Source organism: Blennius ocellaris (assembly GCF_963422515.1).
Source record: "Blennius ocellaris genome assembly, chromosome: 1".
In the NCBI taxonomy this organism is placed as follows: Eukaryota; Metazoa; Chordata; class Actinopteri; order Blenniiformes; family Blenniidae; genus Blennius; species Blennius ocellaris.
In genome coordinates this window covers 11,739,611-11,756,125 of record NC_137650.1, presented here as the reverse complement: position 1 = coordinate 11,756,125, position 16,515 = coordinate 11,739,611, and the positions used below count along the sequence as shown (strand labels likewise).

Sequence of the window (16,515 nt, the reverse complement as noted above, 5' to 3'; positions counted from 1 at the left end):
ACGTCTTATCTGAGCTTTGTTTGGATATGCTCTGCACTATTCAGAGTCTTCGTCATTCTTACCATGTAAACCTGAATAAACATAATTACAGTTCTCTGATATTGGTGCAGACAAATTATAAAGCAACAATAGAAGAATATATAGTTTTTTTCTAAATTGAATTGCGTTATCCTCAATAATGGCAGCGTGGAGCCATTTAAAAGTCTGACAACAAACTTCCACCAACTTCCACCAGATCAGATCTTCTTTGAATCGAGTCAAACCCGCACCTTTTGTGAGTCGGAGTGCTCAACACCAACAAATCTCCTTCTGTCCTCGCTGTGACCTGGTCAACAGTCCCTGAGAGCTAAAGCTCCGCAAAAATGAAGCATGAGTAACAGCTGAACAGGCTGCAGCACCACTGACTGTTGAGACACATTGATTTGAGTCATTTCCACATTATTGTACCCAAGCCAAATTATTTATTAGAACAAGGATTAGAATATCCTCCCACAGAAAAGATGGTGTATTTCTATAGATGATGTTGTGGGATGCGATGTTCAGACTGGCAGCGCCTTCACCTCTTGCTCATGTTAAACTCTGGAGAACAGAAGGTCATTGATGCAGCATTGTGCATTTATGAGCGTTCGAAAAGACACATGAATGCAGTTCGGGAGATAAACTCGAGTAGGATAATACTGTACATCCTGCCTGTAACATAAGGTTAGACATACTACTGTTGTCCTCCCGTCTCTGTCTGACGCAGTGTCTGCTCTCATTCATTCTGCTCTCACCCACATGGACAGCAGAGATTTATGTCTGACTGCTTCTCTTTGACTTCACCTCTTGCTTTAATATAATCACCCTGCAGCCTTCAGTCCACAAACTACTGCGGCTGGATGAAAGAATGTTCTTTTGTGCACCTGGAGCTTCAACATTTCGACAAGCGGGTCACAGTCTTATCAAGTTCTACCACGTCTCATCTTCCTCTTCACTCTCAAAATCAGCGCCGCACAGGACTGTGTCCTGAACTTTGTCCTGATCACTCATTGCTCTGCATTGTACCCAAGATATTATATAGTTTTTTGGGGTTTTTTCTTTCTGGCAGCACAGTTGCGGTTGGACTGATCTCCATGTACAGACAAAAGGTGAAGATCTGGTGGACTGGAACAGTGGAAATGTCTTCTGCATCAGTGCAGAGAAAACCAGATTGGTTGGGTGTGGACTAAGGAAAGAGTCGAGGTCACAAACCTCTGTCTATTGACAGAGAGGAGCAGTTGTGATGTGGTCACTTTTAAATACCTGGCCACACACGTCTTCATTCATGACCTCCTTCAAGGTCTATTTAGCTCCTCTCTTTCACAAAAGGGCTTGTTGGCCTCAGCAGTGCTGTCCAGACCTCCTCCTACCAGATTAACGTCCCCCATCACCACCTAGTATGGGACCTGCACTTCATCTGACAGGAAAGGTGCTGCAACAAGTGAATAAATCCACCCAAAACATAACCAACTGCTGCTGGCCTTCCTTGGAAAAAGTAATGGCAGCAGACGTAGAAGCAAAGCATTAAACATCAAGAAAAGACCCCACCCACCCAAAACAGACTTCTCCACATGGAGAAGACACCGCAGCTCAAATCCTGAACCACACACCTAAACTGTAGCTTGTATCCAGAGGCAGTGAAGCTCTTAAACTCCAACCACACTTGAAGTATTGTCCCATGACTCATGGATCTTTTTTTTCCTGCTTCAAGTCTGGATGTTTCTCGTGATGCATTTTAAGATTGCGATGGTTTTACGATGGGATTCTTTCTTTTATACTTTGTACGAGTTGTTGTCTTAAACGTTACACCATGCCACTTTACTAAGGATCAAGTCATAAAAGTCATAAAAGTCATTAAAAAAATATATATATATATAAATGGAGATTAATTACACTGGCAAATTAAGTATTTTCAGTGTTTTCCTAACCTGCTGCAGCAGCAATCAGCCATGGATTAGATCTACTGTTGACTGAGTGTGATCACACACGTTCAGTCCCATACTCTGAATCACGCAGCTCGTTCAAGGACCGTGTCCCGTCGCTCGCTCACACCTGCTGCTTTGTGCCGCGGCTTTGTCATTTCATCCCACTGATGTGACTGATTTGATCACAGCGCTGTGCTGATCCAGCATTAGAGACGGAATACACTGGGCCTCTGTCATGCTTCTGTCATTTACCCCCCCCCTCCCTCCCCGACACACATCCAACTACAACGCTGAGCTCTAAAGGTTTAGTTAAGATACCGTGTCAATGTTCGACAGGGAATCTATTGATGGCTGGTGAAGGTGTAGCGGATCATGTGATCACGATGTCACAGGAAACTGATTCCCTGAAACTGATTCTCATCAGAAATAAAGACAAGACTGTGTGAGACTTTATTAAACAATTGTTTTGCCTATCTTATTTATCATTCAATATGTAAAACTACTACATATTTCATTATGATTGGTAAATATTGGGTTTTTTGGTCAACAAAAAAACAGGAGGTCCTGACAGTTTACGTATAGATAAGTGCAAATAGCACCTGATATTCACAAGTATTGCATTATAAACTATATGCTTTGCTTTCCATTAAAGAAACTAGTGAAGTTAATAACAGACTCATTTCGACCTGCTTTACGTGACATTGTATGCGTTGTGCGCGCACATTTAAATTACATAAACCGCTGTTGATGATGCGACTTAACAGAAGAAACAACTCACAGAAATGCACCAAAGTAGAAAATCATAAAGCAATACTATTGTACTTCACTCTGACATTACAATGTTGTGTAATAAAATACATTTCCCACCACTGCACCACATCTTGACGGGGCTTGAAACCAGTGCAACAGGACCTGTTTGGGGGACGTGGCGATTCAGTGCTGACCTTTCTCTATGTTAAGCAATCCGGCATCTTGGCCTGAAAACTTGCTTCGCTTCAATATTTGCTGCTCCCTCTGTGTAAGGCAGTGCAGTCTTCGTCAACCTTTTGCCAAGATTCATGTCACCACCTTGGGGCATGTTAATCTCTGCCTTTGATGTGGATGATGTTAGCATGCAGAGCTCAAGTGAAATAAATTGTTGCCTGGAATCTGTGCCACACCTGCTGTGCATCTCCCGCCTCCCCGCCTTTTAAAAAATTTTGAGATACTCTGCTTGGTTGTACATTTTTTAGTCGCCTAACTGGATGAACACTTAATCAATCATACTCCGGTGTTTGTGAGGGACAAAAATGCATATACATGTTGTTCCTTGTTCGATTCAAACTGGTCCGGCAGTGGTTCATGTGGGGGTCTTTTCTATGTCCTGTGACGCAGGCGCCATGGTCGACTGGAACGGAGTGTGTCGCCAAGTATAACTTCCAGACTGCCAACGAACAGGATCTGCCTTTCTGTAAAGGAGATGTACTGACCATCATCGGAGTCACCAGGGTAAGCAACAAGAGCTCTATGGATTACTGTTGTAAACAAGTCACATTGTACGTGCACCCTGAAGGCAGCTCTGATACGACTTAAGTTACTACTCCAAAAATCGGTTTGGCTAATATTTAAAGGCTTTCAATTTAGGGGTGATGCCTTTTTTAAAATTTTGGATCAGGTTTACTTTACTATCATGGATTTGCCGCAGTGCTTTTTATAAATATGAACTATTTGTATAAATACACACATTTCTGCCAAATGAGTGCCATTCACAATTGTGAAGAAGTGCATTCTCAACTATATTTCAAATGTCCATGAAAAAGGTTGTCACAAAACACCTTTTCCAAAAAGTTAGATTATTTTAAAATACAATGAAACGGTGCGGGTTTTCATTAGTTACTAACTTTAGCTAAACTTCAATAATTGATGCACCAAACAGTAGTTACAGGTTTTGGCTTTGGGGTGCGGAACTGTAGTCCAGTACTACTAGATCAGTAATTGAAAGCAACTGAATTGTTGTGATTTCAAATGAAGATATTGGTCATCAACAGTCCAGACTGCTCTTCCCCACCCCACCAATACCGTAATCAAACATTTGAACAATACCACCTTGTTTGGAACTTAATACCCGTCAAAGGGAGTCGGGCTGCATGGCAGTTTACTGGTTAACAATCTTGTCTCACGTGAGAAATATCTCAGTTTCAAGTCTGCGCTCGGGGGGCCTTTTGGGGCCTTTGCATGAAGAGCAGTCATGATTTCCGTGTGCGTGCAGGTCCAATACCAGTGCGGTTAACTGGTAACAATCTGTTGGTTGTCTCATGACGGTCTGGTGATGTGTGCAGGGTCTCACCCTGCCTTCAGCCACAGTCACCTTGGAACACCCTGCAATACTTCAGTAGGTAAAGCAGGACTCGGGGAAAACCTGCACACACACGGGAAGATCATGCAAACTGCACACAGAAAGTGGAGGTGTTAAACTTTGTTTTCACTACAACGGTATACTTTTGGTTTGTGGCATTGCCTTTCTCCTCCTTCGTGGGGTGTCACGCCTCAATACTTTGTTTTTTTTTTTAATGTATAGAGTGACAATGCAGTTTGTTTTGCCGTTTTCTCTTCCAGGACCCAAACTGGTACAGAGCGAGGAACACGGTGGGACGGGAAGGCACCATCCCAGCCAACTATGTGCAGAAAAGGGAAGGAGTCAAGTCAGGCGGGAAACTTAGTCTCATGCCGTAAGTACCAGACGACCAGTGGATGTTCAGTTTTGTGGGTCTGTTGTGTTCTGCTTTTTGATTTTGCATGAATATTTGTTGATTTAATGGGTGTAGAGCGTTGTAAATGTGGAACTTTATGATCACAAAATGTCAAGTTGATACTGTGTAAAAACAAAACTAATGAAAGTACCAATTCAACAAAATTAAGTGAAAAGATAAAAATCCTTTTATTTTTTACATACATTACCCCATTTTTATGAGATCTTGAAACTTTTTATGGACACAAGCACACACACACAGTATGAATACAATAACAAAGTAGAACTTAATGTGCTTCCTCTGCAAAAATGTAGCATTTTGAATCAATATTTAAACCATGTCTGGCGTTGTGCAAGAACCTGATGACATGCAGCAGTAATGAGAAGAGGATTGTTGCCGTCGTCGTGCATCTCTGCCACGTTTGCTTTGCATCTTTAAGAGCAAACAAGCTGTTGCACCCGTCGTTCGCTTCTGTCCCCTGCAGCGAGGGGAAGTGAAGCATTGGCTTCAAAAGGTGGAGGCTCTTTCTCTCCATCTCTGCCTTTTTACTGCATCTTCTGTTGTCTGTGTCTGACTGCCACGGAGGCCAGGCCCAGCTGTGTGCTACGTTTGAGTGACATTTCAGTGGCTTTGAAACTGCAGCTATGCAGGAAAAAAAAAATAGCGGAAATCCTAACGAGAAGCATATGCAAATTGACGGAGACAGCGAAGCCTCGCCGCTGCTCCCGCTACAGTATCAGGACATAGCTCTGCAATGTTGAAAGCTCTGGGACCTGCCAAAGTATTTGTAGAGGATGAACAAGTGTTCAGACATTACAGATCAGCAGAAAGTAAGAAGTGGTTATAAGACTTGCACTGATGTGAAACATTTGTTTGCTGACTTTTCTAAAAGTTGTATCGCAGCACAGAAAGCCCTCTTTATGAATTATTAACTTTTGTTGTTGTCCTGAACTGTTCTCACTGTGAAGGCGCTTTGGGATCTCTAAACATCACGTGATCGGCCAGTGGATCGATCATCAAATGCTCAGAGGTGTTGTCTGGCCTGCAGTTGGCGGCATGACACTAACGTCTGGTTGGGAGGAAACATTTAAATGGCCTTTTGACCCTCTTTGTCTCGGTCCACCAGCTGCTGCTGAAAGCTTTAACCTCTCCTGATGCCACCTCTCATCCTGTCTATCCACACCACGTTGAACTTGGTCAGTGTGTCACACAGCTCTGGCATGTTGTTGCCGTGTGTGGCACGTCGCAGGCCAGATGGCAACTTTAAATTAGCTCTGTGCAGCTATGAATAAGTGTTTGTTAAACAGCACTTGGTAAAACGTCTCCCTTTCACTGATTATATCAACTTTAAACTTATTTTGTCTTTTAGTTTATTAGAAATTTCCAAGCTTTTTGAGCTATCAAATTCCAGCTTAACAATCACAAATGCAGTTGGTTTTATTTTGAATAAAATGTGTTCACCAGATGTGTAAGTAAGCGCTTTCTTGTGTCTCGAACCTTTTCGTAAACTTGTTTGAAAATCTGTCCTGTCACTTTGTGAATTATTAGTCGAAAGCAACCAAAACAATAATGCGAAATGTAGCAGAGGAAGTGCCTAAATTTAACCAAGTCAACCAACGACAAATCCACTTTCTACCACCAGGTGGTGCATTGAGTCGCTCCAACTCATTGCAATTCCAGCATTTAGTCCAACAAAAGAAGCCACAGATTATAACAAATGTAGGAATTAGACATTTGACGTGCAGCTAACGGCAAAACCTCTGACTCACTACTGTCACCCAGTGCACTAAAATTGTATTACATACAATCCTTTTACCAGCTGTATACAGCACCTCTTACCAAATTCCAAATAAGAAATCACAACAAAATGACTCAACTTCTCAGCTACTCATTACCATTGTTTTGACATTGTTGTAATTAATAATTAGGCTCTTGAATATGTTGAATTGTTTCACTTTTTGGCTTCATGTTTCCACGGCTGCCTTTGTAATCACGGCGCAGTGGGAGCAATCAGAAGTCGGTCCTCCGGAGTCGTTAGCTGTAGCCCTCTGGGACTTGTTGATTCCGTCATGAATCACGAACAGATGTCTCAGAAGAGACCTCTCCCTCTCCTCTGCGTTACATAAGGCTTCAGCTGTGGTCTTTTTGTTGCTACTCTCACCCCGACCAGTTGATGCTCTGCAGTGCCTCAATGGCACCCAACTCTATCTGCTGCCCCCGTGTGGCAAATATCTGCCCCAACATGGCAACGCCACCCCAGAGACAAGCCAGCAACTTCCTCCTCCCATGATGTCTCCGTTGAGTTGTTTACCACATTTTTGTGACTGTTCTTTCATGTCGAAATGATGTAATTTCTGAAAATTGCTGTTGATTTCCTCGGGACTCAGCAGGAAGTGTGGCTCAGCAAGGAGACCAGTGTGCTCCTCCTGGAGCTGTCCACACTTGGCGCCTGTTCCTGGATTACTGGGAGCTAAAGAGCTGCTGTCCATCCGAGAAGCTGCCTGCACTGATCTAATCAACTCGACCCGTATTAGGCTGGCTTTGCCACAGGAGCTCCTGCGGTCTGAAGAGGCTGAGCTCGGGCAGCGAGGAGCAGGAGGAGGCAGTGATGGAGGCAGCCTTGGGGAAAACTCGCCAAATCAATTTAGTCAACAATTACTGCTCATTGACCGGTCGACATGTGGGGAAGACACCCTGTGCGTTTCCACAATTGAATGTTAATTTGACCTTTAGCATCATAAATTCCTGACTTACTGTGGCTCTTTAGCTTTTGTCACCATCAATTCAGCTGAATAGAGAAAACCACAATACAAAACACTGTGACTTTTATGAGCCAGCTTTAACCCACACTACAATAAATTTAGTCAAACAAATCTACAGTCTGCAAAGGTCTCTGAATACTCCGGGGACGGTGCGTGCGTCTTTTGATGTCTCATCCTCGACTGGAGGGTGTTTCCTAATTCTTCATCCAATAGGAATAGCTATGTAGCTCGTCTCTGCACCAACAGCTGCACTCACTTTGATGATGGCCTCCTACTGGCCGTGGTGTGTAACACACGCAGCCCCATTGGCTGCCGAGGGCGTCGATCAAATCCGAAACATATCGCATCCACTTTTGTTAATATTCACTCAGACATCAGTTTCGCAGTTTTTAATATTATGTGTATGCTTATTATCGAGGGCAACTTTTGTGTATTTCGTTGTCTTTTTTTAATTTTAGCTGTATCGTGACCTGAGGATTTCTTTAAAGATGTTAAAATAAAATCTCAAACTCAGTTTTTTTGTTGAGAATGAAGTAAACCGTTTCATAAAAGATGTATGCTGTGTGCTTGGAAAAGTTGTCTTTTGACGTTTTTCCACCACTACTCGGCTCTCCTCGCCTTTTAGGTTTTTCCATTGCATTTTGGACACTGACGTCGGTAGTCAGCATGCAGCTGATTGGCCGGCACATGAGTACACAGATGATCTGTAGCTCTCCTGGCCAACGCTGTTTAACTGCATTCCATTAACTTTTAAAGCATCATGCCGTTTCTTTGTCTTATTATAACATCAGCTGCTGCTAACAGCTGGCGGCAGAAGTCACCAGTTAACAGGGCCACCAATTAAACCGAAACACCAGACAGTGAAACACATCTTGATAATGAAGCATGTTCGTAACAATCCAAATTTTTTTTTATATTAATACCTTGAGTTGATATCCAAGTATCCATGTAACTCCACTTCGAAACGCATGTCCGCTCCCCATCAGGGGGTACAGATTGCATCGGTTGTGATTACTTGTGCACGACTTTGAAAAGCTCTGACGACTCCTCCCACGCCACGCTGGTACTGTATTGCAATGAAAAAACAAATGAAACTGAGACGAGTAGAGTCGAGGCAATGCGAGATGAGTTGGTCCGAGTAGATACAAGAGAAAAAGCGCCATTTTAGAATTGGTTGGGGGAAAAAAAATTATATACACGTATCTTCAGTAATTGTCTAGTGTTTGGTGAAAAAAAACCCATGAGGAATGACAAAACATGGTTCGATAAACAAATCAAGCTAACAAACAATCAAGAGTTGAAAAAATTGAGGCAATAATTTGTTTTACTGCATGTAAGATTCATGCGATGCACTTTGATCCATAAATTAGTGACAGTAAATTAATGTGATGTTCAGACGCCTCACGTAATTGTTCGAGCGCTTTTTAACAACTAACTAAAGGCAACAAAAATACTTTTTTTTTTTGTACGTTCTTGATCTACCAAGTGCCGTTTCTTTTGTGCAGGAACGAGATTCTAGAGTGATTCAACATGTCACGGCGAAATGTGTTATTACTTTTTTCAGAAGATTACATAATTTTCCTTTCAGCGGTTATGAAGTAGCAGATGACGGTGTGATACGGCCATCTAATCCGTCCATTAGTAGCCTATAGATGTGTCCACGAGGCCATATGGGGAGTGTGAAGCAGGCTTACACCGCTAGTGTCTAAATCAGGAAGCAAGAGCTTTAGTAAGTGTCAGGGCACATTAAAACCAGCAGAACTCTGACCAGCTTTTCAGCTTACGAGGAACCACAGTGTTATTTTTCTCTCCCTCCTTTAACCACAGTGTGTTGTGAAGGGTCACTCCATCTTAGTCCCGCTGACCTCGTTAATGGTGACTCGGTTCTATCCTACTCACTTGAGCCTTTTTTTTTTTTTTTTTTTAGTATTTTCCTGTTATTGCAGTGCCTGTGTGTCAGTTTCCGACTCTGCCCCCAGACTCCCTGTGTGTGTGTGTGTGTGTGTGTGTGTGTGTGTGTGTGTGTGTGTGTGTGTGTGTGTGTGTGTGTGTGTGTGTGTGTGTGTGTGTGTGTGTGTGTGTGTGTGTGTGTGTGTGTGTGTGTGTGTGTGTGTGTGTGTGTGTGTGTGTGTGTGTGTGTGTGTGTGTGTGTGTGTGCGCGCGCGTGTGCGCGCGCACACCGTGTTTCCTGTTGTTTGGGTTCAGGTACTTTTCTCACCGACTTCCCCCAAGATGAGATGGCCCCGCCCCTTCACGAACCCCGGCAGAATGGAAGTGCCGCTGCCGGCTTCCCCTCAACGCCCTAGTTTTGTTATTCACTTCTGATTTCAGAGCGAGGCGGTAGGCTGCCAGACGTGGAAGTGCATCCTTCTGTTTGGTTGAAGTTGCAAATGAGTTGTGGTGGGAATGAAAATCAATGGCGCTCTTCCTGTGCCTGTTGAAGGATGTCGGCCTGTCCTACGCTCTTAGTGTTGATTCTCGGTGCTTTTCTAGGGGGTGAAAAAAGAAAAAGAAAAAGCGACGTGTGGTGTTGTTGCCCACAGATGAAACTCCACTACTGTTTATATGTGCTCGTGGTAAATCTCCTGATCAGTTTTCTTTCCTTTCCCCGCTCTGACCGCTTGTTTTCCTCCTCTTCTTCCCTCTAGCTGGTTTCACGGGAAGATAACCCGGGAGCAGGCCGAGCGGCTCCTCTATCCCCCGGAAACGGGTTTGTTTTTGGTGAGGGAGAGCACCAACTATCCCGGCGATTACACCTTATGTGTCAGCTGCGATGGCAAGGTGGAGCACTACCGCATCATCTACCACAACGGCAAGCTCACCATCGACGAGGAGGAGTACTTTGAGAACCTCATGCAGCTGGTGGAGGTGGGTTGTTTGTTTTTTTTCCCCATTACATAATATCCTCAATATTCCCATTGCCCTTGGTGTTCAGTATGGCAGCTCAAAAGGATAATTGGTCACTCATTGCCAGTTGGCTCGTGTGCAATAAGGCATAATCGTAGAAAGAACAAAAAGGCTGATTCAGAAAAATTCCCTTTCTTGCAAAACCCAAAAGAAGAAGAACTTATTTATTTACACGCTCTCTCTGATACTGTCTATAAATGTCACTCGTTTTTCATGCGCTCGTAAATACTTCTTACATAAAAAAGAAAGAGTCAGAGATGGCTTATGGTGTTGGCTCCTAGACATGTGCTTCTCTCAAAAACAATCGCTGATGGAAAGAGGATACTAGTTTTTTTCAGTAAGCTGTTTGAAAAACGAGAAGAAAATCAGCGCAAAACTAATGGCTAGGTTGTTTTTTTTAATCATTTAGAAATGCTCCCCTCTTTGCTTTTCCATCTGCTGCTTGTCTTGCATGACAAAGCTTGAGATTTATATTAGTAAAGGTCTGCCAATATTAGATCTAATTATATATAATGTGTTGTTATATATCCCCAGAGGTTTCATCCAAAGAAGTCTTTGAAACAGGAAGCCAAGATGAGTTAAGTCTAAGACTTAACCTGCAACTTGTGTTTGTTGTTAATCGATACATGGTCACCAGATATCATGCCATATTTAAGCTTAACAATTTAAATACTGATGAATGCTTGATATTACATTTGTCGATTAACAAATGAGACAAAGTTTTGTTTATGGCTGGGAAGTAGGTGGCAATATACAACCGTTTTAATGAGAAGGGACTTGTGAGAAAATTTTTTAAATTGATATGATACAGAAAATGTCTCTGGTTCAGTCAGAGATGGGTTTCTATGTGTTTGCGAGGGGGGGGGCCTCATTGAGCCAAAAGTAATCACATAAAAAATCCCTGTGGGGTTGAATAAACAGCTGGGCAATATAGTGATAGTCGAGTATATCTTGATATGTGACTACAGTTTCTTTATGGCACAAATAATATATTTGCTTTGGGTTTTGAGGCTAATTTGATGCAACGTGTTGTCATTTTCAGAACTCACCAGATTGTCGTCGTTCAAGCTGTCTTGTCATTTGCCTTTATAGACTCGGTATCTAAATATTACTGAACATTGTTTATTAAAAATCTTCAAGATTGAAATATATATACTGTATTGATTGTTTTTCTTGGAACTTGTTCTGAGAAGACAGTCAACGGTAGCTATTTAATGTGATTCTATAATCTTTTTATCATTATCCATAGGATCCAGGGTTCTTTTCTAATTACTGATTGATTTCAGCTGGTGTCTTGGCTTTCCAGGCTTTTTTGCGCCTCACCTTCCGTCGTGTGTTCAATACTCCCCCCCCATGTCACATTTCACGTTATTATGCATAACTTAATTGATGGACATCTATGGATTGATTTCTTTGTTTGTGTCGATTACATGGGTTGTTGCCAACATCTGGTGAAAATTCCAGGCCAATAACACCTTGAGAAATATATTTACTGAGAAAAATGGTGATGTGTTCAATACTTATTTTGCCCGCTGTATACTTGTATTGATCTTTTTCTTGGAAATTGTTCTGAGAAAGTGGAGTCGATAATAATTGCGCTGTGTGCTGCAGTTGGCCCACAGGCCACATTTTGCACACCTCTGGTGTAGAACTTTCTATTGTTTCTCATGAAATGTTGCAGTCTTCCCTCGTTTGCCATTGACGCATCAACACGCCCCTAGAAGTTGCGAATTATTTGGGGAAAGTCGATGCAGTCTTCCTTTGCTTTAGGTGAGCCGTTGCAGTATTTTCTCTCCATCGACTGTGTGTCGCTGCATTTCCCCCTGCAGTTGATCTGGAGCCGGAGGCGGGAATCACTCGATTACAGCGCTAACAGCTCCTTCATACACCGGCTCATTGAGCTAGCTCATCAGGCAGCACTGTGCTGCTACCAGAAGCTCATCTTCTGCTGCTTATTTTTTCACTTAAGTTGTCATCTCAAATGGTTTGATCATTTTCTCTTATCCATTACCCATTTGTGCAGAAAGACATTTCTGGCTGGGGCCAAAATATTACCACGATTCAGCTCCTTGGAGAAAGATTACATAAAGCATCGAGACATTTATGGCTTTTTCAATCTCTTTTATTGGTAAAACATACTTATTACTCTGCAACTTGTCTCACATGCTGCAGATTTCCTTTGTAAATGGTAAAGTATAGACAAAATCAAATGTCGTCGGCTCTTTGGTATCAATAATTCAGCAGTGATGAATGAAGGTCTACTGGTGCTTTCAAAACATGTTTACAGTTAGTTCATAAATAGCTACAATTACTGTGCACGCAGCTTTTAAAGCCTGCAAGAGAAGCAGTTATACCATGACTTGATGATCTATTATTTCGTAATATCCATATTACGAAAATATTTTAAATCTCATGAGACGGCGTGATACAGAATCAATAAATCATCAAGACCTGGCTTTAATTTATCCTTTACACATACGAAATATTAAAATATCCCTTCCAAATATTAAAGACAAGCTAGCGATACAGTGATTAATCGTGCATCAGTATGATTATGTAACACTGAAAGCTTGGAATCACACACACACACACACACAGAGTATTCCCCTGGACTTTTCCCTAAAAAATCGGACTCTAGTACGTAGTTCTCACATCCTTGCCAATGCTGTCTGATCCTCTGACTCCCTGACCGTTATCTGAAAAGCGGTTCAGAGGAAGGACAGAGCGCGGGAAGAGCGGAGAGGACGGGAGATGGCAAGAGGGCCTTTCATCCTGTCGGATAACAAGATGAGCCGGATTGGCGGCTATCGCGCTTTTAATTGGACCTCATCTTTTTGCCTTGCGGGAGACTGGAAGTGGACCCCGGGAATGCGCCAGCTGGCCCAGAGACCATCCACATCCCCTGTGCCTTCGCCTTATCGGCCGCCCACAATCTCTCTCTCTCTCTCTCTCTCTCTCTCCGCCTCACCTCTCCTCTCTCGTTCACACCCTCCATGCTCGGCCCTGCCTTCGCTTCCTCTCTCCACCTCCCTTCCTCTATATCTCCGTCCCTGGCCTTGCTCCCTAGTGGTTACCTGGCATATTGCTTTCCGCCCTCCCTTTGTTATCCATCTCAATCTCTTCCTGTCCTGTCGTTCTCTCCCTCCATTTCTCCGTCTTTATCCTGGAGCCCGTCTGCAGTCCCTCATGTCCTCTCCTTCTCGCTAATGGCCTATGATAGGATTCCTCACATTCTTGAACGCTTTTCCGGCTGTCTGCTCTGCTCTCATTGGTCACAGGAGGCTTTACCTACACGTTATATGCATAATCTCACACTGACAGAAACAGGCTTGCCTACTGTCAGTCATCGCATCCACAGTGATGCAAAGCATGTGATTAAATCAACAAAGAAAGCTCTGTTTGGTATTTACAAGTCTGCGACAGTGCTTGTGTGTTACCGTCTGTGTTAATCAGACATGGGAACCAAATGAAGATCTTCATTTGGTTACGATAGCTGTCTACTCTGAATACAATCATATACATTTAAATACAATTTAAGCAACTGCATTTGGTTGCATAATCGGCAATAATTAAATTCCATTTAAAGCAGACATTACAGCGCATTAACTGCATCGAGCACGAATGCTGGATGTGATCTGAATGGGTGTGTTTGTTGTTATTTTACCTGTGTGGCCACTTCAGTCAGGCTCACTGCTGTATAATAACAGGCACACACCCTCCCTTCACCACGCTGCCCCCTGGTGGCCGTAGTGAGAACCTGCAGTCCTTTGCTTGTCAGCTTTGCAGTTGTGTAACGATGGCTTTGTTTGGTGCCGGAGCTTTTTCTTTTCTCGTTTGATCCCGTGTTACCTCAACCGGCTGCGAGGAAGACACCTTTCTCCCCCGTCTTTCACATTTGGAGCATCAAAGCAGAGAATCCACATCCACAAAGGGATTTCACGACGAGCAGAAATCGACTCCAATTTTCTGTGTTTCTGGGGTTGATGGGGGGTCTATAGGGTGACCGGTCAGATGCGCTGACCTCTCTCACACCCACACACTCCTCCTCTTGCTCGTGCTTCCCACGGTAAACACTCCTCGGACTGTACATCTCCCAGCAGCCACTGCACAGCCTGTACATCCGATCCTTCAGTTTGGGATGACATCACTCATGGAGATCACTCAATCTCCAGCAGAGGTGCATTCATTTCATACATGTGCTTCTTTCACTGCTGCAGCTGCCTGTCAAATGATTGCGCTCATCAACCCCACGAGTAATTTGAAAGGACTAAATCGTCTTGCAGGAAACATGTAAATCCACTGTATATTTAGTTAGGTGTGGAAAAAAAATACGGGATGTATCCATTTAGAAAAACATTATTTTATCCAACATCATATGGAATGAATCGTTTCATCCACACTGGTAGGTACAGCTTTTCAACAGCAGACATGGAAGCAAAATATGTGGTTTTCTCAGATCAGAGGACGGGCAACATTCTCAAATCACTCCATAAGCAGCTGTTAAACTTTAATCAAACCGCTGACCTTGTTGATGCTGTCGGCTCCTCTCGTTTTGTTGCATCTTTTATGTGGAAATGAAGCAGGAATCCTGTCATCCCTCGTGACAAACCCCCTCCTCTCCACCAGTGAAAAATGTTGATTAAAAGTAAACCTGTCCGTTTAGTGGACGGAGGGCTCCCTCACATCAGATCTTCAAGCATCAATTTCTCAAAGCTTTTTTCATGTTTTCCTGTTGATGCACCAAACATCAAGCTTACCTTTGCTGCGCATATCAAAAAGCTTGTGTCGAGATTTTAACATCTGAAGGGATTTATGGTCTTCTCGTAAACAGCTACCACATCTGGACTGAAGCTGTTGAAGAAAGTCTACAGCTGGATTGATCATATAAATAAGAAAAACGGTGGCTTCTTATGCTGGATCACAACAGATTGACCGACTTCCTTGAGCTCCTTCAATAGAAAACCCTTCATTTCAAACTAAAAGCCATCCTGCGTGCCGTGCATGTTTTAGCACTCTGCTCCCATTTCGGCCTGACCTCCTCAATGTTTAATGAACTAAAGTAATGTGGTTATTTTTATTTCTTGTTATTTCCAATTGTGCCTTCATGCGATATCATCCTGGCCGTTCTAAAATCATGAATTCGTTCCACAAACAAGTTAAACAAACGGTCAGTTTTTTTCCTAATATTTGGATGCTCCAGTGAGCATAAGCCCACCGTGAAAGTAGAAACGGGAGAAGATTTTGAAGGTTTATATATAATTTCAATAAAGATTGCCTGGGTGTCCATTGTGATTTGTTTGACTGTGGCTAAATCTCCCAAACTCTCTCTCTCTCTCTTTCCGTCTCTCCAGCATTACACCAAAGACGCCGACGGCCTCTGTACCCGGCTTATTAAACCCAAGTTGATGGAGGGAACAGTGGCAGCGCAGGACGAGTTCTCCAGGAGTAAGCACACAGAACTCATCTCACTGCTCTACAGGGATTCTGGGACATTTCATCATGTTTATAACTCCACCGCGTTGACCTCTCAAGAATAAGGCTCTAACACACACACACACACACACATGCACACACACACACAGACAAAGTCTGAATCTCCTACAAGGTCTCGCTGTCACTGCAGTCCCTAATGGCATTAATCTACTGAGAGTGATTAATCTCTGTGCGTCTGGGAAATGACTGCAGGGCTTCACGAGCTTTCAAGGTCAATTTGGGTCTCCTTCCTCCTCTGTCTGTCTTCATTCCTCTTCTTCATGCGTCCATCTGACCCGGCTAATTCTTACACTTGAGAAATGAGAAAAGTTGACTGTTGAAATGAATCAAGAATTTTTCTCGCTCATATGTCATCCTGGAAAGAAAAAAAGAAGAAGCCGACGTGAAAGTGAAACATAATTTTTAATTAATAATAGTAATCGACTCATTGAGATTTCTGTCCTCATCGCCACGTCGTTGCATGTTTTTAGACTTATACGCGTTGCTCTTTTCTCCCCGTATAGGCGGCTGGGCCCTGAACAGAAAGGAGCTCAAACTCCTCCAGACCATTGGCAAAGGGGAGTTTGGAGGTATTTTTCTTTCATCTCCTCTACATCAGAGCTGTAATCACAGCACTCAAGGTCATCTTGAAGTGCCTACTAAAACTTGAAGGGAATAAAACCTGGTCTGTTCGTGTGTGTG

The 16,515-nt window shown here is 43.1% G+C and overlaps 1 protein-coding gene across 1 annotated transcript in view; it reads left to right on the top strand.

The window, feature by feature from the left end:
• cskl (c-src tyrosine kinase-like) overlaps positions 1-16,515 on the top strand; it is a gene marked incomplete at its 3' end in the record, with an annotated part of 53,907 nt that overhangs the window by 32,153 nt on the left and 5,239 nt on the right. The window contains exons 3-7 of the mRNA XM_080500407.1: positions 3,318-3,431; positions 4,539-4,651; positions 10,083-10,302; positions 15,693-15,786; positions 16,338-16,403. Coding sequence (XP_080356533.1) covers positions 3,318-3,431; positions 4,539-4,651; positions 10,083-10,302; positions 15,693-15,786; positions 16,338-16,403 — 607 coding nt within the window. The remainder of the gene's footprint in view (positions 1-3,317; positions 3,432-4,538; positions 4,652-10,082; positions 10,303-15,692; positions 15,787-16,337; positions 16,404-16,515) is intronic.